The 25,833-nt window shown below is 48.6% G+C and overlaps 1 protein-coding gene across 1 annotated transcript in view; it reads right to left on the bottom strand.

Annotated features, from left to right (window-relative positions):
• atp2b4 (ATPase plasma membrane Ca2+ transporting 4) overlaps positions 1 to 8,490 on the bottom strand; it is an 88,925-nt gene extending 80,435 nt beyond the window's left edge. Inside the window, exon 1 of the mRNA XM_085978342.1 lies at positions 8,415 to 8,490. Coding sequence (XP_085834468.1) covers positions 8,415 to 8,490 — 76 coding nt within the window. The remainder of the gene's footprint in view (positions 1 to 8,414) is intronic.
• Positions 8,491 to 25,833: the final 17,343 nt, after the last annotated feature.

Genomic DNA, 25,833 nt, shown 5'->3' on the forward strand with positions numbered 1-25,833 from the left:
GGCTCTCTCTCTCTCCCCCCCCCCGCGATTTCCCGAGGCTCTCTCTCCCCCCCCCCCCGCGATTTCCCGAGGCTCTCTCCCCCCCCCCCCCGCGATTTCCCGAGGCTCTCTCCCCCCCCCCCGCGATTTCCCGAGGCTCTCTCCCCCCCCCCCGCGATTTCCCGAGGCTCTCTCCCCCGCCCCCCCCGCGATTTCCCGAGGCTCTCTCCCCCCCCCCCCCCCGATTTCCCGAGGCTCTCTCCCCCCCCCCCCCGCGATTTCCCGAGGCTCTCTCTCTCTCCCCCCCCCCGCGATTTCCCGAGGCTCTCTCTCTCTCCCCCCCCCGCGATTTCCCGAGGCTCTCTCTCTCTCCCCCCCCCCCGCGATTTCCCGAGGCTCTCTCTCTCTCCCCCCCCCCGATTTCCCGAGGCTCTCTCTCTCTCCCCCCCCCCCCCCCGATTTCCCGAGGCTCTCTCCCCCCGCCCCCCGCGATTTCCCGAGGCTCTCTCTCTCCCCCCCCCCGCGATTTCCCGAGGCTGTGTGTGGCGTCACGGGGGCCGTGCGCATGCGTGCCGGCGTCAAGGCGGCTGCGCAACGGCCGTGCGCATGCGTGGTTGCCGTTTAAAAAAAAGCCAGAGCGGGCTCTCGCGGGCGGGCGGCGCATGCGCGGCGGCCCGCGGGGAGTAGGCAGGGAAACCCCGCGGGCTGGCGGCCGTTAGAGCGGCTCACTTCGGGCCCCGACACCGTCAAACCTGAGAGGGGGGAAGTAGAGAGAGACAGAGAGGGAAGAGGAGAAGGAGAGAGAGGAAGAGGAGAAGGGAGAGAGAGAGAGGGAAGAGAGAGAGATAGAGAAATTTTTGGAGCTCCAGGCCTGCCTGCAGCGGGCCTGGAGACCAGCACCGAGTCCCCCCTGCGCGAGGGTGAGGAGGAGGGAGGGGGGGTTGCTAAACACAATATAAAACTGAAATAAATTGTTAATTAATTCCCTAACACATAATTCAAATATTTACCTTAGTTCCCTAACACACAGAAAGTGTGGGGGAAAAAATAGTGAAAAATCAAGATGGCGGCCACTCACCTCGGTTCAGAAGGATAAGGCCCGCCCACACACGCACCGATTGGTCGACAGGTCAGGTCACCGAAGCGTAGGATTGTCAATGGTCGAGTCACTCGACACTCACTGTAGGAAGACCTCGACGTCAGACGGTCGCTAATGAGAGCGGAACGCTGAACGTTTTTGGGATACCGCAGGCGGGATTTTGTCCGGCCGAAACGTAAATAGGCCTATAACCGGTCCGAATCGCAAGCTTTCTTTTGAGGCGACGCGCGCGTTGGTACGCACTGTAACTTCCAAACGCATCGAGACCAGGCGGACGGACAGACAGACAGACAGACAGACAGACAGACGGAAGAGCGCTTTATATATATAGATATGCCTATAGAAGACTTTTGGATTACCTTTCATGTTGGTTGCCATTCTATTCTCATACCTCTCTTTGCCCCTCTTATTTTCCTTTTTCACTTCTCCTCTGACCTTTCTATATATAGCCTGATTCTCAGATGTATTTGCAACCTGACATCTGTCATACGCGCTCTTTTTCTGCTTCATTGTATTCTCTATCTGTTTCGTCATCCGGGGAGCCTGACTTTAGTTGCTGTGCCTTTCCCCCGAGTGGGAATGTACCTGACCTATTTCCTCTTTAAAGGCAGCCCAATGTTGGATTACAGTTTTCCTGCCAATCTTTGATTCCAGTTTACCCGGGCCAGATCCGTTCTCATCCACTGAAATTGGCCTTCCCCCTGTTAAACATTTTTACTCTGCATTGCTCCCTGTCCTTTTCCATAGCTAACCTAAACCTTATGATACTATGATCACTGTTCCCTAAATGTTCCCCCTACTGACACTTGCTCCACTTGACCCACCTCATTCTCCAGAACCAGATCCAGCAATGCCTCCTCCCTCATCGGCCAGAAACATACTGATCAGAAAGTTCTCCTGAACACACTTCAGAAATTCTCCCCCTTCTCTGTCCTTTATACTATTACGATCCCAGTCTACATTAGTATAGTTGAAGTCCTCCATTATAGTACTCTGCAATTTCCCTGTTAATTTGCTCCTCCACATCCTTCCCACTAGTTGGTGGTCTATAGAATACACCTAGTAGTGTAATGACACCTCTATTATTTCTGAACTCTAGCCATATAGATTCTGTTCTTGCCCCTCCAGGACATCCTCCCTCTCCAGCACTGTAATATTCTCCTTAGCCAATACTGCCACCCCACCTCCTATCTTTCCTTCCCTATCTTTCTTGAACACCTTATATCCAGGAATGTTTAATACCCAATCCTGCCCTTTTTTGAGCCAGGTCTCAGTTTTGCCACAAAATCATATTCGCATGTGGCTATCTGTGCCTGCAGCTCACTTACCTTGTTGACTACGCTTTGTGCGTTCACATACATACACTGTAAACCCATCATAGACCATCCTGTATTCTCTCTTAGTTTGGCCCAACCTAATACCTTACCATTTCTTACTTTAGTGTTCTCTGCCTCTCCCAATCCTTTGAGCACTTTATTTCACCTTTCTAATGTTACATCCTGGTGCCAATCTCCCTGCCAAATTAGTTTAACCCCTCCCCAACAGCACGAGCAAACCTCCCCATGAAGATATTGGAGGTGAAACCCGTCTGGCCTGTACATGTCCCACCTCCCCAAGAATCGGCCCCAATGTCCCAGGAATCTGAAGCCCTCTCTCCTGCACCATCTCTCCAGCCACGCATTCATCTGCTCTATCCTCCTATTTCTATACTCACTCACGCTTGGCCCGCAGAGGGATCCAGAGAATACTACCTTTGAGATCCTGCTTTTTAATCTCTTTCCCTGCTCCATAAAATCTGCCTGCAGGACCTCATCTCTCTTTCTACCTATGTCGTTGGTACCAACATGGACGACAAGCTCTAGCTGTTCACCCTCCCACCTCAGAGATGTTCTGCAGCCGCTCAGAGACATCCTGAACCCTGTCGTGTAGATGCCAGTGTTGTAGCTGTACTGGAACAGCTTGGCTAGAGGCGTGGCTTGTTCTGGAGCACGATAGCCGGGATGTTGAACACCACTTGGAAGAAGCACTGAGAGTAGCAAGGGCACAGAATGTACTCAGGGTGGGGGACTTCAATGTCCATCACCAACAGAGGCTCGGTAGCACCACTACTAACCGAGCTGGCTGAGTCCTGAAGGACATAGCTGCCATTCTGGGTCTGCGACAGGTGGTGAGAGAACCAACACAAGGGAAAAACCTACTTGAGCTCGTCCTCACCAATCTGCCTGTTGCAGAGGCATCTGTCCATGACAGTATTGGTAGCAGTGACCATCGCACGGTCCTTGTGGAGACGAAGTCCTGTCTTCATGCTGAGGACACCCTCCATCATGTTGTCTGGCACTACCACCATGCTAAATGGGATAGATTCAGAACAGATCTAGCAGATCAAAACAGGGCATGCATGAGGCGCTGTGGGCCATCAGCAGCAGCAGAATTGTATTCCACCACAATCTGTAACCTCATGGCCCGGCATGTCCCTCACTCTACCATTACCATCAAGCCAGGGGACCAGTGTAGAAGAGCATGCCAGGAGCAGCACCAGTTGTACCAAAAATGAGGTGCCAACCTGGGGAAGCTGCAACACAGAACTACATGCTTGCTAAAAAACGAAAGCAGCAAGCTGTAGACAGAGCTAAGCGATCCCACAATCAACAAATCAGATCAAAGCTCTTCAGTCCTGCCACATCCAGTCGGGAATGGTGGTAGACCATCAAACACTAATGGGAGGAGGAGGCTCCATGAATATCCCCATCCTCAATTATGGTGGAGCCCAGCACGTGAGTGCAAAAGACAAGGCTGAAGCATTTGCAACCATCTTCAGCCAGAAGTGCCGAGTGGATGATCCATATTGTTGTGGTGGTTGAAGGTCAATCATCACAGCCCCAGGACGTCGTTGCAGGAGTTCCTCAGCGCAGTGTCCTAGGCCCAACCATCTTCAGCTGCTTCATCAATGACCTTCCCTACAACATAAGGTCAGAAATGGGGATGTTCGCTGATGACTGCACAGTGTTCAGTGCCATTCACAACTCCTCCGATAATGAAGCAGTCCATGCCCGCATGCAACAAGACCTGGAGAACATTCAGGCTTGGGCTGATAAGTGGCAGGTAACATTCGCGCCACACAAGTGCCAGGCAATGACTATCTCCAACAAGTGAGAGTCTAACCACCGCCCCTTGACATTCAACGGCATTACCATCGTTGAATCCCCACCATCAACATCCTGGGGGTCACCACTGACCAGAAACTTAACTGGACCAGCCACATAAATACTGTGGCAACAACAGCAGGTCAGAGGCTGGGTATTCTGTGGTGAGTGTCTCACCTCTCGACTCCCCAAAGCCTTTCCACCATCTACAAGGCACAAGTCAGGAGTGTGATGGAATACTCTCCACTTGCCTGGACGAGTGCAGCTCCAACAACACTCAAGAAGCTCGACACCAATCAGGACAAAGCAGTCCATTTGATTGGCACCCCATCCAGCACCTTAAACATTCACCCCCTGCACCGTGGCTGCAGTGTGTACCATCTACAAGATGCACTGCAGCAACTCGCCAAGGCTTCTTCGGCAGCACCTCCCAAACCCGCAACCTCTACCACCTAGAAGGACAAGGGCAGCAGGCGCATGGGAACACCACCACCTCCAAGTTCCCCTCTGAGCCACACACCATCCTGACTTGGAAATATATCGCCGTTCCTTCATCGTCGCTGGGTCAAAATCCTGGAACTCCCTCCCTAACAGCGCTGTGGGAGCACCTTCTCCACACGGACTGCAGCGGTTCAAGAAGGCGGCTCACCTCCACCTTCTCAAGGGCAATTAGGGATGGGCAATAAATGTTCACCTTAGCAGCGACACCCAGATCCCATTAGCGAATTAATAAAAATCAGCCTCCTCCTGAGGTCCCCACCATCACAAAGCCAGTCTTCAGCCAATTCGATTCACTCCACGTGATAGCAAGAAATGGCTGAGCGCACTGGATTCAGCAAAGGCTATGGGCCCCGACAACATCACGGGTGTCGTGCTGACGACTTGTGCTCCAGATCTAGCTGCGCCTCTAGCCAAGCTGTTCCAGTACAGCTACAACACTGGCATCTATCCGACAATGTGGAAAACTGCCCCAGAAAATGCAGGACATATCCAATCCAGCAAATTACAGCCCCATCAGTCTACTCTCAATCATCAGCAAAGTGATGGAAGGTGTCGTCGACAGTGCTATCAAGTGACACTTACTTACCAATAACCTGCTCACTGATGTCCAGTTTGGGTTCCGCCAAGACCACACAGCTCCCGACCTCATTTCAGCCTTGGTCCAAACATGGACAAAGGAGCTGAATTCCAGAGATGAGGTGAGAGTGACTGCCCTTGACATCAAGGCAGCATGTGACCGAGCGTGGCATCAAGGCGCCCAAGGAACACTCAAGTCAATGGGAATCAGGGGGAAAACTCTCCACTGGCTGGTGTCGTACCTGGCACAAAGGAAAATGGTTGTGGTGGTTGAAGGTCAATCATCACAGCCCCAGGACATCGCTGCAGGAGTTCCTCAGGGCAGTGTCCTAAGCCCAACCATCTTCAGCTGCTTCATCATTCCTTCCAACATAAGGTCAGAAATGGGGATGTTCGCTGATGACTGCACAGTGTTCAGTGCCATTCACAACTCCTCAGATAATGAAGCAGTCCATGCCCGCATGTTACAAGACCTGGACGACATTCATGCTTTGGCTGATAAGTGGCAGGTAACATTCGTGCCACACAAGTGCCAGGCAATGACTATCTCCAACAAGCGAGTGTCTAACCACCGCCCCTTGGCATTCAATTGCATTACCATCGCTGAATCTCCCACCATCAACATCCTGGAGGTCACCGTTGGTCAGGAACTTAACTGGACCAGCCACATAAATACTGTGGCAACAAGAGCAGGTCAGAGGCTGGGTATGCTGCGGTGAGTGTCTCACCTCCTGACTCCCCAAAGCCTTTCCACCATCTACAAGGCACAAGTCAGGAGTGTGATGGAATACTCTCCACTGGCCTGGCTGAGTGCAGCTCCAACACTCAGTAAACTTGACACCATCCAGGACAAAGCAGCCCGCTTGATCAGCACGCCATCCAGCACCTTAAACATTCACTCCCTCCACCACCGGCGCACCGTGGCTGCAGTGTGCACCATCTACAAGATGCACTGCAGCAACTCGCCAAGGCTTCTTCGGCAAACCAGCGACCTCTACCGCCTAGAAGGACAAGGGCAGCAGGTGCATGGGAACACCACCACCTCCAAGTTCCCCTCCAAGCGGGCCTTTGTTCACTGGTACATGGGAGAGGGGCTGGAGGAAGGGGAGTTCCAGGACGCACAGGAGAATATAGCCTCACTCGAGAAGGATTAAAAGAGGTGGGGGTCGATTCTTCCTCGCTGGACAGAAAGGCGGAGGAGGAAGAATACTATTTATTAATTTAATGGCCCAGAAATTCAGGTCGGAGGCTTCCAGCGGGTGCAAGCCCCCAACCTGGACTTACCTAGCGTGCCAGCCATTGAGCTGTGGGCCCCCGTGGAATTGCGATCCTGGGCCTCCTCCAACTGCCGGCGCGCAGTGCTTGTGTATCCCAGGGGCGCAGTTAGTTTGATGCGTCCCCTGGGATCACGTGGGCCATGGAGAGCCAATGGTAGCAGGGAATGCTTCATTCATAAGTTTGACAGGAAGAGCTGTCAAACCTATAAATACTACAAGCCCCAAAACATCACTAAATCTTCAAATAAATTTTAAAAAACTATCACATTTTTAAAATAAAATATAAATGACATGAAATAACTATTCTAAACAATAATTTAAATTTTTGAAAAAATTAATTACATTTTCTAACAGGGCTAAAAATAAACTTACCTTGCTTTAAAGTATTTAAAAATAATAAACCTGTGGAAAAAATGTTTTAATTTGAATTAATTCACCACTTACCTTGTAAAAAGCAGGCCTTGCGACTACTTTTTACATGTCTAACTTCTGGAGACTTACCCTCCCGGGAAAACCTGCAAAAAAAGCGTAAGTTCGATGCGCACGCGCTGCCTCTGCGGCGCACGCGTTCCACCTCTCAACCCCTTCTTTCAGGGGAACGGAAGTGCCGGTTTCCCGCGCGTGCGCAGTGCATGCAGGAAACTGGCACTTCCATTGGGCTTACGGGTGAGTACCCCGTGCGTACTCACCAGTGGGGACCCGAATTTCTGGGCCAATAAGTAAAAAGAGTATAACTTCAATTCACATTGATGTTATAATTTATAATTAAGGAAATAAATGTATTTTGAAATGATTTTGGAGTTGTGTTGATTTAAAACCCACCAATGCCTGACAAGGGATTGAGAAACATGGTGTAAGAGAAGAAGGTTGAAGTTAGAAGAGGATCGATGGACCTAATACAGGGGATAATCCAAATCCACAGGGCTGCAGACCTGGCGTCACACTGCACTTCCATCTTTAAAGTACTGTCCACTGATAGAGCTCGTTCAGATTGACGAAGGATCTTATAGATATGGGTCTGATTGATGAGAATCCGGTTGCTGGAGTTGATTGGGATCTGCTGGGTGGGAATCTGTTTAATGGGGGTCTGAAAGCTGGGGTCTCATTGATGCGTGTCTGATGGGTGGCAAGCTGAGTTATGGGGGTCTGATCGCTGTAGTCTGATGAGGACATGAATGATCGGGGTCTGATTGATGGGTGTGTGAGTGTTGTGGTATGCTGGACAAGGGTCTCAGTTCTGGGACTAACATCTGATATATATAGTTCTAGATGAGCTTTTGATTGACTGGTGTGTGATTGTTGGGAGTATGATTGACAGTGGGCTGATTGCTCGGAATACGATTGATGGGGGTCTGATTGAGGTGGATTTGTTTAATATGGGTCTGATGGGCGTGTGATTGGCAGGGCTCTCATTAGCGGGCTCGGATAGATGAGTGTCAGGTTGATGATCACCAACTGATTGAAAATTGGGGTCTGGTTGATGGGGCTATGATTCAGGTGGGGTTCATAGATGAGGGTCTGATGCTGCGAGTCTGATCGAAGTTGATCTGATAGATGAGATTCCGATTGATAGGAGTTTGATAGATGGGGTCTGATTGATGGTAATCTGACAGATGGGCTGATTGTTGGGGGTCTGACAGATGGCTGTCTGGTCGCTGTGGTTTGATTGTCGATAGCCATCTATCAGGTTCGTGTCAAACATCCACTATAAGCACACTGACTCCCACAGCTCCCTGGACTACTCTTCCTCCCCCCCCCCCACTCCTCCAAGGACCCTATTCCAATCTCCCAGTTTCTCCCTCTCTGTCGCAACTGTTCTGACGATGCCAACTTCCATACCAGTGCTTCCGATATGTCTTCCAATTTCCTCAACCGAGGTTTCCCCGCTACCGTGGTTGACATGGGCCTCGATCATGCCCGTTCCATTTCCCGCACTGCCGCCCTCACCTTACTCCCAGAACCATGATAGGGTTCCCCTTGTCCTTACCTTAAGTGAGCACTGATGATTCAATGGTAGAATTCTTGCCTGATCCGGGTTCAATTTCCGGCCAATGCAGGACCTTTACAAACCTAAAATATTCAGTTGATCCTGATAAATTAATCTAGAGAGTGGGCTGCACAGATGAGTGATCCTAAACGGAGGGCTTACAGAGTGCTAAATTGGGAATTTGGAGAGAGTGGGAATTCGGAAAACAGTGCGAGAGGAGCAACCGGAGAAAAAGGTAGGCCTGAGAGCCTTGAGGGAGTGCAAGTGTCAAGGAGTGAGGTAAGCGATGTCACACAAGAGAAGGAGCGGAACAGGAAAAATAAACGAGCTGGTGATTGTTCTTTTTTAAGTCTTGAGTTTAGTTCTGTTAAATTAGTTAATAATCTATTAAGTAGAGGCATGGCAGGGCACCTCAGTCCTGTGGAATGCACATCATGTGCCGTGTGGGAACTCCAGAATGCTTCCAGTGTCCTGGACAACTAAGGGTGCAGGAAGTGTCGTCAGCTGGAGGAGCTCAAGCTCCAGGACTTTGAGCTTGGTCACCAGCTGGGGTCACTGCGGTGCATCCGTGAGGCTGAGAGCTACGTGGATAGCACGTTTCAGGAGGTGGTCACCGGGCAGCATTACGATATGCAGGCAGAGTGGAAATGGGTGACCACCAGACAGACAAGGAGGACCAGGCAGGTAGTGCAGAAGTTCCCTGAGTGCATCTTGCTCTCTAACCAGGTGAGGACGATGGTTCCTCTGGGGTGTACAGCCAAAGCCAAGTCCACGGCACTATGGGTGGCTCAGCTGTACATGGGGTGGGGGGAGGAGGAAGATTGGGCAAACAATTGTGGTAGGGGATTCAATAGTTAGTGGAACAGACAGCTGCTTCTGTGGTCGTAAACAGGATTCCAGGATGATATGTTGCCTCCCTGGTGTCAGGGTCAAGGATGTCACTGAGCAGCTGTAGAACATTCTGAGGGAGGAGGGTGAACAGTCAGAGATTGTGGTCCACATCGGTTCCAACGACATAGGTAGAAAGAGGGATGAGGTCCTGCAGGCAGATTTCAGGGAGTTAGTAAAGCAGGACATCAAAGCTAGTAATCTGTGGATTACTCCCGGTGCCACGAGCTAGTGAGTATAGAAATAGGAGGATAGAGCAGATGAATGCGTGGCTGGAGAGATGGTGCAGGAGGGAGGGCTTCCGATTCCTGGGACATTGGGACAGGTTCCGGGGGAGGTGGGACCTGTGCAGGCCAGATGGGAAGCACCTCAACAGAGCCGGTACCAATATCCTCGTGTGGCGGGGGCGGGGGTGGTTGCTAGTCTGTTTGGTGAGGGTTTAAACTAATTTGGCAGGGGAACGAGCACCAGGACGTAGTATTAGAAAGGAGATTTTAAAAAGTGCACAAAGGATTGGGAGAGACAGATAGTGTTATGAATCTTATGATCCATGAAGAAAGACTCATGAAATAACACTGGACAGCCAGCTGGTGGCGCCGTCCAAGGAGTATAAATACTCGGGCGTGGGCCCAGCTTGCCCAGGACATTTTGTAAACAGGAACTAGTGAAAGATAACTAGACCTCCATGTTTTGAAACAAGTTGATTAAAGCCTTGCTTTATACTCGAACCAAGTGCGTAGTGAGTTTTATTACATCAGATAGCACTAGAGTAAGAAATAGCAAGGTATTAGCTGGGGTCAGACAAAGAGAGAATAAAAGGTCTGATAGGTTTACAGTGCATGTGTGTAAATGCACGAATCATAGTACAGGAAACTCTCGATTTACCAGCACCCAAACAACCGGAAATCTCAGTTAACCGGCAAAATTCAGGAGTAGGTTCAGTTAAGCTTTTCTTCATATTAGTGGCCGTTTATTGATTCTTGGCTGTGTAATCGGAGGTTCCTCCACTTGTTGCTAAGCAACAGGGACGCTTGGTCTGTGGTCGGGCTTCTTGCACATGTTGCTAAGCAACAGGGAAGCCTGGATTTGTTGCTGTGTACGAGCTCTCGTACCTTTCAACTAAAGCTCTCTGCAATCCAGACTTTTTGATAAACCGGCACCACGCCGGTCCCGTCTGTGCCGGGTAAAAAAGAGTTTCCTGTAAATAAGGTTGGTGAGCTGCAGGCGCAAATAACCACATGGGAATATGATGTTGTGGCGATAACGGAGACATGGCTCAAAAAAGGGCAGGATTGGTTTTTAAACATTCCTGGATAGAAGGCGTTCAGCAAAGAGAGGGAAGGAAAGAAAGGAGGTGATGTGACAGTATTGGTTAAGGAGAATGTTACAGTGCAGGAGGGAGAGGATGTCCTGGAGGGGTCAAGGACAGAATCTATTTGGTTAGAGTTACAAAATAATAGAGGTGCCATCACACTACTAGGTGTATTGCATAGGCCACCAACTAATGGGAAAAATACAGAGGAGCAAATTTGCAGGGAATTTCCAGAGGGTTGCAAGAACCATAGTGCAGTGATAATGGGGACTTCAATTATATATATTAATTAATGACTTGGACTTGGGTGTACAGGGCATGATTCCAAAATGTGCAGATGACACAAAACTTGGAAGTATAGTGAACAGTGAGGATAGCGATAGATTTCAAGAAGACTTGAAATTTAACAAAGAAAAGTGTGAAGTGATACATTCTGGTAGGAAGAATGAGGAGAGGGAATTTAAAGTGAAGGGTACAATCCGAACGGGGATGCATGGACAGAGAGACCGAGGGGTATATGTGCACAAATTGTTGAAGGTGGCAGGGCAGGTTGAGAAAGCGGTTAAAAATGGATACGGGATCCTGGGCTTCATAAATAGAGGCATAGGGTACAAAAGCAAGGAAGTTATAATGAATCTTTATTAAAAAAAACTTGTTTGGCCTCAACTGGAGTATTGTGTCCAATTCTGGGCACCGCACTTTAGGAAGGATGTGAAGGCTTTAGAGAGGGTGCAGAAAAGATTTACGAGAATGGTTCCAGGGATGAGGGACTTCAGTTACGTAGATAGACTGGAGAAGCTGGGGTTACATAGAAACATAGAAACTAGGAGCAGGAGTAGGCCATTCGGCCCTTCGAGCCTGCTCCGCCATTCAACGAGATCATGGCTGATCATCCAAACCCTAGCACCCGGTCCCTACACTGACAGCCATCCCACCCAAGCCCTATCCCCGTAACCCCGTAACCCCACATATTTAATCCCCCCTAACACTAAGGGCCAATTTTTTTTTTATCATGGCCGTTCAACCTAACCCGCACATCTTTGGACTGTGGGAGGAAACTGGAGCACCCGGAGGAAACCCACGCAAACACGGGGAGAATGTGCAAACTCCACACAGACAGTCACCCGAGGCCGGATTTGAACCCGGGTCCCTGGCGCTGTGAGGCAACAGTGCTAACCACTATGCCACCGTGCATAAGGTTGTTCTCCTTAGAGCCGAGAGGATTTGATAGAGGTGTTCAAAATCACGAGGGGTCGGGACAGAGTAGATGGAGAGAAACTGTTCCCATTGGCGGAATGGTCGATAACCAGAGGACACAGATTTAAGGTGATTGGCAAAAGACTCAAAGGCGACATGAGGGAAAACTTTTTTACTCAGCGAGTGGTTAGGATCTGGAATGCACTGCCTGAGAGGGCGGTGGAGGCAGACTCAATCGTGGCTTTCAAAAGGGAGTTGGATAAGTACCTGAAGGAAAAATAAATGCAGGGCTACGGGGAAAGTGCGGGGAAGTGGGACTGGCTGAAGTGCTCCTGGAGAGTGCCGGCTCGATGGGCCGAATGGCCTCCTTCTGTGCTGGAACCATTCTACCCACCAGCCTCCACATTCAACGGATCATTCTCCGCCATCTCCAGCGTAATCCCACCAAACACATCTTCCCCTCCCCCTCCAGCAGTCCGAAGGGACCGCTCCCTCCGCGACACCCTGGTCCACTCCTCAATCACCCCCAACAGCCCCTCCACTTCCCAGGGCACCTTCCCGTGCAAGCGCAGGAGATACAACACCTGCCCTTTTACCTCCTCCCTTCCCACCGTGCTGTGCCCCAAACACTCCTTCCGGGTGAAACAGCGATTTACTTGTACTTCTTCCAATTTAGTAGACTGTATTCGCTGCTCGCGATGCGGTCTCCTGTACATTGGGGAGACCAAACGCAGATTGGGTGACCGCTTTGCGGGACACCTCCATTCAGTCCGCAAGCATGCTTCAGGTCATGCCTGTCACTCTAATTCTCAGCTCCACGCCCACTCTGACCTCGAACACTGTTCCAACGAAGCTCAATATAAGCTCGAGAAACACCACATCTTTCTCAGACACTTTACAGCCTCTGGACTCAACATCATGTTCAACAATTTCACACCATAACCTCTGCTCCTATCTTTTTGGATGGCAGCTGTTGATGATTCTGCTATACCCATGTAAGATTCGCAAAATTGATATTGTATTAATAAGGGTCGAATGGCAGAAGGGGCCATGATTTTAAAGACTGTTTTAAAAGAAGCCCAGGAAAAAGGGGCATTCAAATTGGCCACCAGACTTTAACGTACATATAGATTGGATGCAGATCCAACCAGCCCGCCAAAATTAAAACAAAAGACTAACCTGATTTGGCACGAGATAAGGGCTTCTGATGAGAAGTATAATTGGGAGACACCCGGGGTAGCGAAAGAAGTTCGGGAGTTGGAGTTGGCTTGAGCTTCATCTTAGAGAATCTTCATAGGACCTTCGGTAATAGCCGTTACCTTCGATAGCAGCTGGAGTTCGGAGAAGAAGACGGTTCGAGCCGGCGTCCCGCCCCGGGGTAAAACATCGGGAGATCATCGACCAACCCCGGGCCGTTGACGAAACGGGAGGGTAGTAAAACTACAGAAGAATCCTATATGAAAGCCGGTTAGGGGCTTCCAACCGTGGTCAAGCAGATGATCTCGGCCGACATCCAGGCCCGTCAGTGTCCAGCCTGTCCGTGACCTTCACCTCGAGAGAGAGAGAGAGAGAGGGAGAGGTGTGGCGCAGCCCGCTGTGGTTCCACTGACCACGAGGAAACAGGACGCCTGAGGGGATCAAAACGCAGACCTGTTCCAAAACTCTAAGGCCTAGAAATTGGGTTTTGGCGCAGCGACGGCTTTAGCGCCGGAAGTTAGTGCCGGAGCTAAGTCGCGCTGGGCGGGCCAAAAATTCACTACTTCTGCGCCCAAACGGCTGCCGGCGCTGCTGAAAGCTGTTAGCGCCTGAAAACTGGCGCTATGCGCTGAATTTCGGCGCTATTCCGGCGCTGCGGCGCCCGCTGTGGTGCGGCAGGTTCGGGAAGTGCAGGCCTCCTCCTTCCCTTAAGGAGGAGCTGCCTGCACCCGGCCGCGGCCCGCGATAATCTTTTTAAAAATGAGCCCGGCACCTCGGACAAGTGCCGGGCTTGCTTCTGTTCCGGGGGGGGGTGGGGGGAAGTCCGGGGAGGGAGCTGCGGCCAGGCGGGCGGCGGGAAAGCGGCCGGCCGCCGCGGGGCCTTTAATGCGCCGGCGCAACGTTCTGTAAGGCACCTCTGCCAGAACGTTGCTTGCGGCTGCCACGGGCGAGGCGGCCGCAACTCAATTTCCGAGTTCGGGCGGGTTACCATGGCAACCGGGACGCTGCACACACCGATGACGTCATCGGTGCCGGCGCAGCGCTACCGGCCTAACGCCGATTTAGGGCCCCTGTCAATTTCAAAACTGGCCATAACTTCGCCGCTAGGCCCTCTAGCGCCTCAAAAGCGGCGCTAAGGCCAGTGAATTTCTAGGCCTATATTTTTCCAACTGGATTGGTGAGCATGTTTCTGGCCCTTCATAATCGGATCTAGATAGGTTAAAGGGGGTGGTCATTTTGGGTATAATTAACATGAGTTGTTGTCTCTCGATGTTCCGTGTGTTTCCCCATTTCATGATGACTTTTGTAAAGTATAATATGCCTGTATCTATTTTAGTTAGTACTGTATTGTTATGATTTGTTTTTCCCTCCCATGTACCCTCTCATTTGCTTGCGTTTGATTTGTTTTTCCTTATGCAATAAAATTCCATTTTGATTCATTAAACTTGGTCTATAAGAGTCTTCACTGCATTGTAGTTCCTGCACCTAAGTCCAGTGTCGAGAATCTAAGGGGTGAGTGGGTCGAACCACTCAAGGTTTTACTGTGCAAAAGAGAGAGAGAGGCCTCTGGCGAGAGAAACCTCTGCGACCTTGGAGAGAAAACCCCTTACACCCATTTACACCTCCTCTAGACTGATCTTTTGTTTCTTTACTTGTCCCATTACCAGCTCCTTTTGCTTTGTACAATCACAGCGTTAGTCATTTAATCTCTCCTGCCTTCCACCCTATCACAGACCTTCCCTTTTGATCTTTCCTCCCCTCCCCGCCCCCCTATCCCTGCCTTGCCCCACTTGCTTAAAATCTGTTATATCTCTAACTTTTTCCAGTTCTGACGAAAGGTCACCGACCTGAAACGTTCACTGTTTCTCTCCCCACAGATGCTGCCTGACCAGCTAAGTAGTTCCACTATTTTTTGTTTTTATATCTGATAGATGGCATCTGATGCTGAGTGTAGTATTGATAGGGTCTGAATGATATGAGTTTTATTGGTGGGTGTCCGTTAGATAAGGGTCTGCAGCGAAGATTCACCAGACTGATACCTGGGATGGCAGGAATGACGTATGAGGAGAGATTGGGTCGATTGGGCTTGTACTTGCTGGAGTTTAGAAGAATGAGAGGGGATCTCATTGTAACTTATAAAATTCTAATAGGACTAGACAGACTAGATGCAGGAAGGATGTTCCCGATGGCGGGGGGAGTCCAGAACCAGGGGTCACAGTCTAAAGATAAGGGGTAAGCCATTTAGGACAGAGATGAGGAGGAATTTCTTCACCCAGAGAGTGGTGAACCTGTGGAATTCTCTACCACAAAAGGCCGTTGAGGCCAATTCATTAAATATATTCAAGAAGGAGTTAGATATATTTCTTAAGGCTAAAGGGATCAAGGGATATGGGGAGAAGGCAGGGAATTTGGATGATCAGCCATGATCTCATTGAATGGCGGAGCAGGCTCGAGGGGCCGAATGGCCTACTCCTGCTCCTATCTTCTATGTTTCTAGGTTGAAGTCCGATTGATGGGTGTGATTGATTGAAGTCTGATTGATGGGGTGATTGGTTCGGGTCCGATTGATGGGGGTGTGATTGTGTTAGATCCGTGTATCTTGATGTTGTGTGTCCTTCAATAATTAGACAAGAGACTGCAGGGAACAATCAACAGGTGTTTACTGGATGAGGGTTACTCTAAAACTAATTGTACAGATCCCTACTCAGGGTTTATATACAGGTGTGGTCACTGCCGGTACTACAGTATACAGGAGCTGTAAAAAATAGTTCTCCCCTTAAAGGTACATACACTACAATTCCTCCCCTTTTAGATTAACAGTACCATAACATTCATTTAACAATTAAACATCAACTAATTACAATTAACACTTTTAACATGCAACATTAACTGACAATAGTCTATTTATAAATTCAGTCTTTGGGGAGGCTTCCTGATCCTTTCTGGATAGCGCCTTTCCTGAGTGTCTTGCTCTTGGTGCGGAGGCGATTCTGGCCCCCTGTCGTCGGTTGGTTCATCAGCTTCCGATGCTACTGTTTCTGGGGTAGATGCTACCTGTATGTCGGGTTCATCACCAGGTACGCGAGACATGGGGTTGATTCGTTCCTGTGACTCTAGGATCTGGTCAACATGGCCTCTCACTATGTTCTCCCCAACATCCACTGTGTACATTAGTGGCCCCTGCCGTGTGCATATCGTTCCTGGTTGCCATTTCTCTGTTCGGTAGTCGCGGGCCAAGACTGGTTGCCCTACATTGAAGCTCCTTGTCGGCTTCTCATTGATGTGCTGGAATTGCTTATTCTCAACATCTCTTCGTACATTTGGCCTGAGCAAATCCAGACGAGATCTCAACCTTCGGTTAAAGAACATCATGGCCGGGGTCTGGTTGGTGACTGCATGTGTCGCATTTCTGTAGGCTAACAGGAAATTGTCCACCTTATGCTGCAGTGGAATGTCGTCATCACACATGGCCCTTACTGCCTTTTTAAAGGTTTGTACGAACCTCTCAGCCAATCCATTTGTGGCTGGATGATACGGGGCGGATGTGTAATGCCTTACCCCATTCCTTTTCATAAATCTCCGAAACTCTTCGGACACAAACTGTGGTCCGTTATCAGAGCAAATCTGCTCTGGCAAGCCATTCCTGGCAAAAATGGTCCGTAGGACTGCAATAGTTTTCTCCGTGGTGGTGGAGGACATTTTGATCACCTCAGGCCATTTCGAGTGCGCATCCACGGCTATTAAAAACACTGAGTCCATGAATGGACCAGCAAAATCAATATACACCCGTTGCCATGGAGATGAGGGCCACTCCCATGGGTGTAGAGGGGCACGTGGTGGTGCATTTTGGACCTTCTGGCATCCTGAGCAGCTCTTTGTCAGGTCCTCGATTTGTTGATCGATTCCCGGCCACCACACATAAGCCCTAGCAAGGATTTTCATTTTCACCCCTCCCAGATGGCCTTCGTGAAGCTCATTGAGCACTCTCTCCCTTAACTTGGGTGGAATTACCACTCGGGATCCACACATCAAGGTCCCCTGGCATACTGACAGCTGTTCTCTTCTGGATGAGAATGCTGGCAACAGTGAGTCGCCATGTGTTGGCCATCCCTTCACCGTCAAGTCATATACCCGAGACAGTGTCGGGTCATTTCGGGTCTCCTTCTCTATATCAGCGTTAGTTACTGGCAAGCGTTCAATTATAGTCGAATAAAATATTTCGACAGGGTCCACTGCTGGTGCTTCCTCCGCAGTAGGCAGTAGCAGGCGTGATAGCCCATCAGCGTTTCCATGCTGTTTCGTGCCCTTATACTCGATTTCATATTGGTTCACCCCTAGAAAAAGGGACCATCTTTGTAGCCATTGCGCAGTCATCACCGGAACGCCCTTCTTTGGATTAAAGATGGAGACAAGTGGTTGGTGGTCAGTCAGCAAGGTGAACTTCTGCCCGTGCAGATAGTGGTTGAACTTTTTCACTCCCCACACTAGGCTGAGGGCCTCACTGTCAATCTGGGCATAGTTACGCTCGGCTGAGGTTAGTGACCGAGACGCAAAGGCTACTGGCCTCTCCGAGCCGTCCGGGAATTTGTGCGACAGCACCGCTCCAATGCCATAGGGTGATGTATCACATGCCAACCGAATTGGTAGTGCTGGGTTGAAATGAGCCAACACCTCTTTTGATGTGATCAATTCTTCGCACTTCTGGAAAGCTCGTTTACATTTGTCATTCCACTTCCATGGTACCCCCGTTTGCAGTAGGGTGTTCAGTGAGTGTAGTACTGTAGATAAATTCGGCAAGAACTTATGGTAGTAGTTCACCAGCCCGAGGAACGACCTCAGTTGTGACACATTTTCCGGTGCTGGAGCCTTGACTACTGCCTCAATCTTTTCAGGGGACTTATGTAACCCCTCTTCATCAATAACGTGGCCACAATACGAGATCCGCTTCTGGAAAAACTCTCATTTGTGGCGATTAGCTCGGAGCCCATATTCCTTCAATCTAGTGAGCACCTGCTCCAGGTTAGCGAGGTGATCACTGTCATTTTCGCCCGTGACCAGGATGTCGTCCAAATAACACTGAGTCCCTGGAATCCCTTGCAGGACTTGATCCATTGCCCTTTGCCAAATAGCCAGAGCTGATGTTACCCCGAACACCAGCCAGTTGTATTGGTAGAGACCTTTATGAGTGTTGATTGTGAGGTACTGTTTCGAGGCTTCTTCTACCTCCATTTGCAGGTACGCCTGGGCCAGGTCAATCTTAGTGAAGCGTTTCCCTCCAGATAGCAAGGCAAAAATATCTTCAATCCGCGGAAGCGGATATTGTACAGTGTGAAGAACTGGGTTCACTGTCACCTTAAAGTCCCCACAGATGCGAACCTTCTTTGGTTCCCCAGGCGTATTACTCAACGACCTCTTCATTACAGGAACGATGGGTGTAACCCACTCGCTCCAGTCCACTTTGGACAGTACTCCTGAACATTCCAAACCTTCCAGCTCTGCTTCGACGGCTGGGCGGATCGCATCTGGCCTTAAAAAACTTTGGGCTTGCATTTTCCTCTATTTTGATCGTTGCTGTTATGCCTTTTAGTGTTCCAAGTTCCTCTTGGAACACTTCTTATGTGTCAGTTAGCATTTTTGACAGTCGTCCAGGTGTGACATCGTCATCCTTTTTGGCATCTACAGTCAGTGCTTGTATGGAATGCCAATCTAGCTGTATCTTCCGGATCCATTCACGTCCTAGTAGTGGTGGTCCTCCCTCTGGCAACAAATATAGGTCCATTTTTGGTGTTTCCTTGCCGTTATATATAACGTTCACCCTTATTTTTCCTCTGGGGTAGACTTTTTGCCCCGTGTACGTCTTCAAGACAATCTCTGTATCTCTCAAGGGTATATGTGAGAATAGCCGCTTGTAGTCCCTTTGGTTTATGACTGTTAGGGCTGATCCTGTGTCCAATTCCATTTTCACTTGGACTCCGGCTATCTTGATCGTGACCCAGATAGTTTGGTGATCCTCCATTTTGATCACATTATGTAGTTTCAGACAACCCAGCTCCTTGCTTCCGGAGCCTGTATCACTTTTCTGTTCGTCTGAACTACTCTCCGTCACCTGTCACTTCTTGTACTTCTCCTGTGGAGATTTCTTGCTGCTGGTTTTCTTTTCCGACCTGCAGACTCTTGCTATGTGTCCTACTTTCCCACACTGTCTGCACACTTGGTCCTTGAACCAGCAATCCTTATGGTCGTGTGTTGTTCTGCCGCAGCAATGGCACTTCACTGTTCCGTATGACATTTCATTTGTGCCATATTCTTGCGGTCTCCATTGTATCTCTGCCGCGCCCCGTGCTGCTGCTTCATGTGATACTGCCATGCTGAAAGCCTTGTCCAGCGTAAGATCCTTTTCTGATAGAAGCCGTTTCTGGGTTCCTTCACTTTGAAGCCCACACACAAACTTGTCCCTTAAAGTATCTGCTAGTCCCATTCCAAACTGGCAGTGTTTCGATAGCTTGCGCATTTCCGTTAAATACTCAGCATTACTTTCATCTTTATGCTGGTTCCTTTTGTGAAACTTAAATCTTTCTGCTATCAGCAGCGGTGTGGGGTTTAAGTGGTCCTATAGGATTGACACTATGTTTTCAAAATCCTTTTCCACTGGCTTCTCTGGGGTTACTAGGTTTTGCAGTAAGCCATACGTTTTTGTACCCATTGAATTCAACAATACCAGCGCTTTCCTGTCATCTGGCACTTCATTCGCCTTGCAGTACACTTCTATGCGTTCGACATATGTCGTCCAATCTTCGACTTCTTTGTCGAACGCTGTGACACTGCCACTCTTCGGCATCCCTGGGTGTGGTTAGACTGGCTCAAAATGGCATCTCCCGCGCTCTCCCTTCTTTTCCGCTGCGGCTCAAAATGGCGTCTCCCACGCTCTCCCTTCTTCTCTGCTGCGGCTCAAAATGGCGTCTCCCGCACTCTCCCTTCTTCCCCGCTGACGCTGCTCGGCCCTTGAACACCGGCTGCGCTCTGCGCGTTTTCCTGCGCGCCTCTCTCTCTCGTTGACGCTGCTTGGCCCTTGAACACCGGCTGCGCTCTGCTCGCTCTCGTTGACGCCGCTCAGTCCTGAACACCGGCTGCGCCCTGTGCGCGCTACCCTCTCTCTTCTCCCGTCGACGCTGCTCGGCCTTTTTCTGTGCCGTCGGTCGGCCCTAGCCGCCGCTGTCCGGGAAGGGTCTGCGCCGTACCTGTTGCCAGCCCGTTTCGCTGGACCACCGTGACTGGAGAACCAAGCCCAGCTCTCAACAGCCTCCCCTGCGATGCTCAAGTCTCCGCTGGATGGTCGACGCCCGTGCTTCTGGACTCGGCCTTCTTCTTTCACTGTTCTCCAGGAGCGAATCCCTGGGAGGTGATGCAGAGTTGCAGGTAGGTTTGAATCTTCTCAGGCCTGGACAGACTAGATGCAGGAAGGATGTTTATGATGGCTGGGGAGTCCAGAACCAGGGGTCATAGTCTAAGGATAAGGGGTAAGCCATTTAGGACTGAAATGAGGAGGAATTTCTTCACCCAGAGAGTGGTGAACCTGTGGAATTCTCTGCCACAGAGAGCGGTGGAGGCCAATTCATTAAATATATTCAAAAAGGAGTTGGATATATTTCTTAAAGCTAAAGGGATCAAGGGATATGGGGAGAAGGCAGGGACAGTGCACTGAATTTGGATGATCAGCCATGATCTCATTGAATGGCGGAGCAGGCTCGAGGGGCCGAATGGCCTACTCCTGCTCCTATCTTCTATGTTTCTATGTTTCTATGTTTCTGGTCGCCAATGTTAGATCCGTGTATCTTGATGTTGTGTCTTTCAATAATTAGACAAGAGACTGCAGGGAACAATCAACAGGTGTTTACTGGATGAGGGTTACTGTAAAACTAACTGTACAGATCCCTACTCAGGGTTTATATATAGGTGTGGTCACTGCCGGTACTACAGTATACAGGAGCTGTAAAAAGTAGCTCTCCCCTTAAAGGTACATACACTACAGATTGATTGAAGTCTGATTGATGGGTGTGTGATTGATTGAAGTGTGATTGATGGGGGTGTGATTGATTGAAGTCTGATTAATGGGGGTGTGATTGATGGGGGTGTGATTGATGGGGGTGTGATTGATGGGGGTGTGATTGATTGAAGTCTGATTGATGGGGGTGTGATTGATTGAAGTCTGATTAATGGGGGTGTGATTGATTGAAGTCTGATTGATGGGGGTGTGATCGATTGAAGTCTGATTGATGAGGGTGTGATTGATTGAAGTCTGATTGATGAGGGTGTGATTGATTGAAGTCTGATTGATGGGGGTGTGATTGATTGAAGTGTGATTGATGGGGGTGTGATTGATTGAAGTCTGATTGATGAGGGTGTGATTGATTGAAGTCTGATTGATGGGGGTGTGATTGGTTGAAGTCTGATTAATGGGGGTGTGATTGATTGAAGTCTGATTGATGGGGTGTGATTGATTGAAGTGTGATTGATGGGGGTGTGATTGATTGAAGTCTGATTGATGGGTGTGTGATTGATTGAAGTGTGATTGATGGGGGTGTGATTGATTGAAGTCTGATTGATGGGGGTGTGATTGATTGAAGTCTGATTGATGGGGGTGTGATTGATTGAAGTGTGATTGATGGGGGTGTGATTGATTGAAGTCTGAGTGATGGGGGTGTGATTGATTGAAGTCTGATTGATGGGGGTGTGATTGATTGAAGTCTGATTGATGGGGGTGTGATTGATTGAAGTGTGATTGATGAGGGTGTGATTGATTGAAGTCTGATTGATGAGGGTGTGATTGATTGAAGTGTGATTGATGAGGGTGTGATTGATTGAAGTCTGATTGATGGGGGTGTGATTGATTGAAGTCTGATTGATGAGGGTGTGATTGATTGAAGTCTGATTGATGGGTGTGTGATTGATTGAAGTGTGATTGATGGGGGTGTGATTGATTGAAGTCTGATTGATGAGGGTGTGATTGATTGAAGTGTGATTGATGGGGGTGTGATTGATTGAAGTGTGATTGATGGGGGTGTGATTGATTGAAGTCTGATTGATGAGGGTGTGATCGATTGAAGTCTGATTGATGAGGGTGTGATTGATTGAAGTCTGATTGATGAGGGTGTGATTGATTGAAGTCTGATTGATGGGGATGTGATTGATTGAAGTGTGATTGATGGGGGTGTGATTGATTGAAGTCTGATTGATGAGGGTGTGATTGATTGAAGTCTGATTGATGAGGGTGTGATTGATTGAAGTGTGATTGATGGGGGTGTGATCGATTGAAGTCTGATTGATGAGGGTGTGATTGATTGAAGTCTGATTGATGAGGGTGTGATTGATTGAAGTCTGATTGATGAGGGTGTGATCGATTGAAGTCTGATTGATGAGGGTGTGATTGATTGAAGTCTGATTGATGAGGGTGTGATTGATTGAAGTCTGATTGATGGGGATGTGATTGATTGAAGTGTGATTGATGGGGGTGTGATTGATTGAAGTCTGATTGATGAGGGTGTGATTGATTGAAGTCTGATTGATGAGGGTGTGATTGATTGAAGTGTGATTGATGGGGGTGTGATTGGTTGAAGTCTGATTAATGGGGGTGTGATTGATTGAAGTGTGATTGATGGGGGTGTGATTGATTGAAGTCTGATTGATGGGTGTGTGATTGATTGAAGTCTGATTGATGAGGGTGTGATTGATTGAAGTGTGATTGATGGGGGTGTGATTGATTGAAGTCTGATTGATGGGGTGTGATTGATTGGGGTGTGATTGATGGGGGTGTGATTGATTGAAGTGTGATTGATGGGTGTGTGATTGATTGAAGTCTGATTGATGAGGGTGTGATTGATTGAAGTGTGATTGATGGGTGTGTGATTGATTGAAGTCTGATTGATGAGGGTGTGATTGATTGAAGTGTGATTGATGGGGGTGTGATTGATTGAAGTCTGATTGATGGGGGTGTGATTGATGGGGGTGTGATTGATTGAAGTCTGATTGATGGGGGTGTGATTGATTGAAGTCTGATTGATGGGGGTGTGATTGATGGGGGTGTGATTGATTGAAGTCTGATTAATGGGGGTGTGATTGATTGAAGTCTGATTGATGGGGTGTGATTGATTGAAGTCTGATTGATGGGGTGTGATCGATTGAAGTCTGATTGATGGGGGTGTGATTGATTGAAGTCTGATTAATGGGGGTGTGATTGATTGAAGTCTGATTAATGGGGGTGTGATTGATTGAAGTCTGATTAATGGGGGTGTGATTGATTGAAGTCTGATTGATGGGGGTGTGATTGATTGAAGTCTGATTAATGGGGGTGTGATTGATGGGGGTGTGATTGATTGAAGTCTGATTGATGGGGGTGTGATTGATTGAAGTCTGATTGATGGGGGTGTGATTGATTGAAGTCTGATTAATGGGGGTGTGATTGATGGGGGTGTGATTGATTGAAGTCTGATTGATGGGGGTGTGATTGATTGAAGTCTGATTGATGGGGTGTGATTGATTGAAGTCTGATTGATGGGGGTGTGATTGATTGAAGTCTGATTGATGGGGGTGTGATTGATTGAAGTCTGATTGATGGGGGTGTGATTGATTGAAGTCTGATTGATGGGGTGTGATTGATTGAAGTCTGATTGATGGGGTGTGATTGATTGAAGTCTGATTGATGGGTTGTGATTGATTGAAGTCTGATTGATGGGGGTGTGATTGATTGAAGTCTGATTGATGGGGGTGTGATTGATTGAAGTCTGATTGATGGGGGTGTGATTGATTGAAGTCTGATTGATGGGGTGTGATTGATTGAAGTCTGATTGATGGGGGTGTGATTGATTGAAGTCTGATTGATGGGGGTGTGATTGATTGAAGTCTGATTGATGGGGGTGTGATTGATTGAAGTCTGATTGATGGAGTGTGATTGATTGAAGTCTGATTGATGGGGTGTGATTGATTGAAGTCTGATTGATGGGGGTGTGATTGATTGAAGTCTGATTGATGGGGGTGTGATTGATTGAAGTCTGATTGATGGGGTGTGATTGATTGAAGTCTGATTGATGGGGGTGTGATTGATTGAAGTCTGATTGATGGGGTGTGATTGATTGAAGTCTGATTGATGGGGGTGTGATTGATTGAAGTCTGATTGATGGGGGTGTGATTGATTGAAGTCTGATTGATGGGGGTGGGATTGATTGAAGTCTGATTGATGGGGTGTGATTGATTGAAGTCTGATTGATGGGGGTGTGATTGATTGAAGTCTGATTGATGGGGGTGTGATTGATTGAAGTCTGATTGATGGGGTGTGATTGATTGAAGTCTGATTGATGGGGGTGTGATTGATTGAAGTCTGATTGATGGGGGTGTGATTGATTGAAGTCTGATTGATGGGGTGTGATTGATTGAAGTCTGATTGATGGGGTGTGATTGATTGAAGTCTGATTAATGGGGGTGTGATTGATTGAAGTCTGATTAATGGGGGTGTGATTGATTGAAGTCTGATTAATGGGGGTGTGATTGATTGAAGTCTGATTGATGGGGGTGTGATTGATTGAAGTCTGATTAATGGGGGTGTGATTGATGGGGGTGTGATTGATTGAAGTCTGATTGATGGGTGTGTGATTGATTGAAGTCTGATTGATGGGGGTGTGATTGATTGAAGTCTGATTGATGGGGGTGTGATTGATTGAAGTCTGATTAATGGGGGTGTGATTGATGGGGGTGTGATTGATTGAAGTCTGATTGATGGGGGTGTGATTGATTGAAGTCTGATTGATGGGGTGTGATTGATTGAAGTCTGATTGATGGGGGTGTGATTGATTGAAGTCTGATTGATGGGGGTGTGATTGATTGAAGTCTGATTAATGGGGGTGTGATTGATTGAAGTCTGATTGATGGGGGTGTGATTGATTGGGGTTTGATTGATGGGGGTGTGATTGATTGAAGTCTGATTGATGGGGGTGTGATTGATTGGGGTTTGATTGATGGGGTGTGATTGATTGAAGTCTGATTGATGGGGGTGTGATTGATTGGGGTGTGATTGATGGGGGTGTGATTGATTGAAGTGTGATTGATGGGGGTGTGATTGATTGAAGTCTGATTGATGGGCGTGTGATTGATTGAAGTCTGGTTGATGGGGGTGTGATTGATTGAAGTCTGATTAATGGGGGTGTGATTGATGGGGGTGTGATTGATTGAAGTCTGATTGATGGGGGTGTGATTGATTGAAGTCTGATTGATGGGGTGTGATTGATTGAAGTCTGATTGATGGGGTGTGATTGATTGAAGTCTGATTGATGGGGGTGTGATTGATTGAAGTCTGATTAATGGGGGTGTGATTGATTGAAGTCTGATTGATGGGGGTGTGATTGATTGGGGTTTGATTGATGGGGGTGTGATTGATTGAAGTCTGATTGATGGGGGTGTGATTGATTGGGGTTTGATTGATGGGGGTGTGATTGATTGGGGTGTGATTGATGGGGGTGTGATTGATTGAAGTCTGATTGATGGGGGTGTGATTGATTGAAGTCTGATTGATGGGGTGTGATTGATTGGGGTTTGATTGATGGGGGTGTGATTGATGGGGGTGTGATTGATGGGGGTGTGATTGATGGGGGTGTGATTGATTGAAGTCTGATTAATGGGGGTGTGATTGA

This window comes from Somniosus microcephalus, unplaced genomic scaffold, assembly GCF_052327205.1.
Source record: "Somniosus microcephalus isolate GS21.2 unplaced genomic scaffold, FLI_Smic_1.0 unresolved_chr7, whole genome shotgun sequence".
In the NCBI taxonomy this organism is placed as follows: domain Eukaryota; kingdom Metazoa; phylum Chordata; class Chondrichthyes; order Squaliformes; family Somniosidae; genus Somniosus; species Somniosus microcephalus.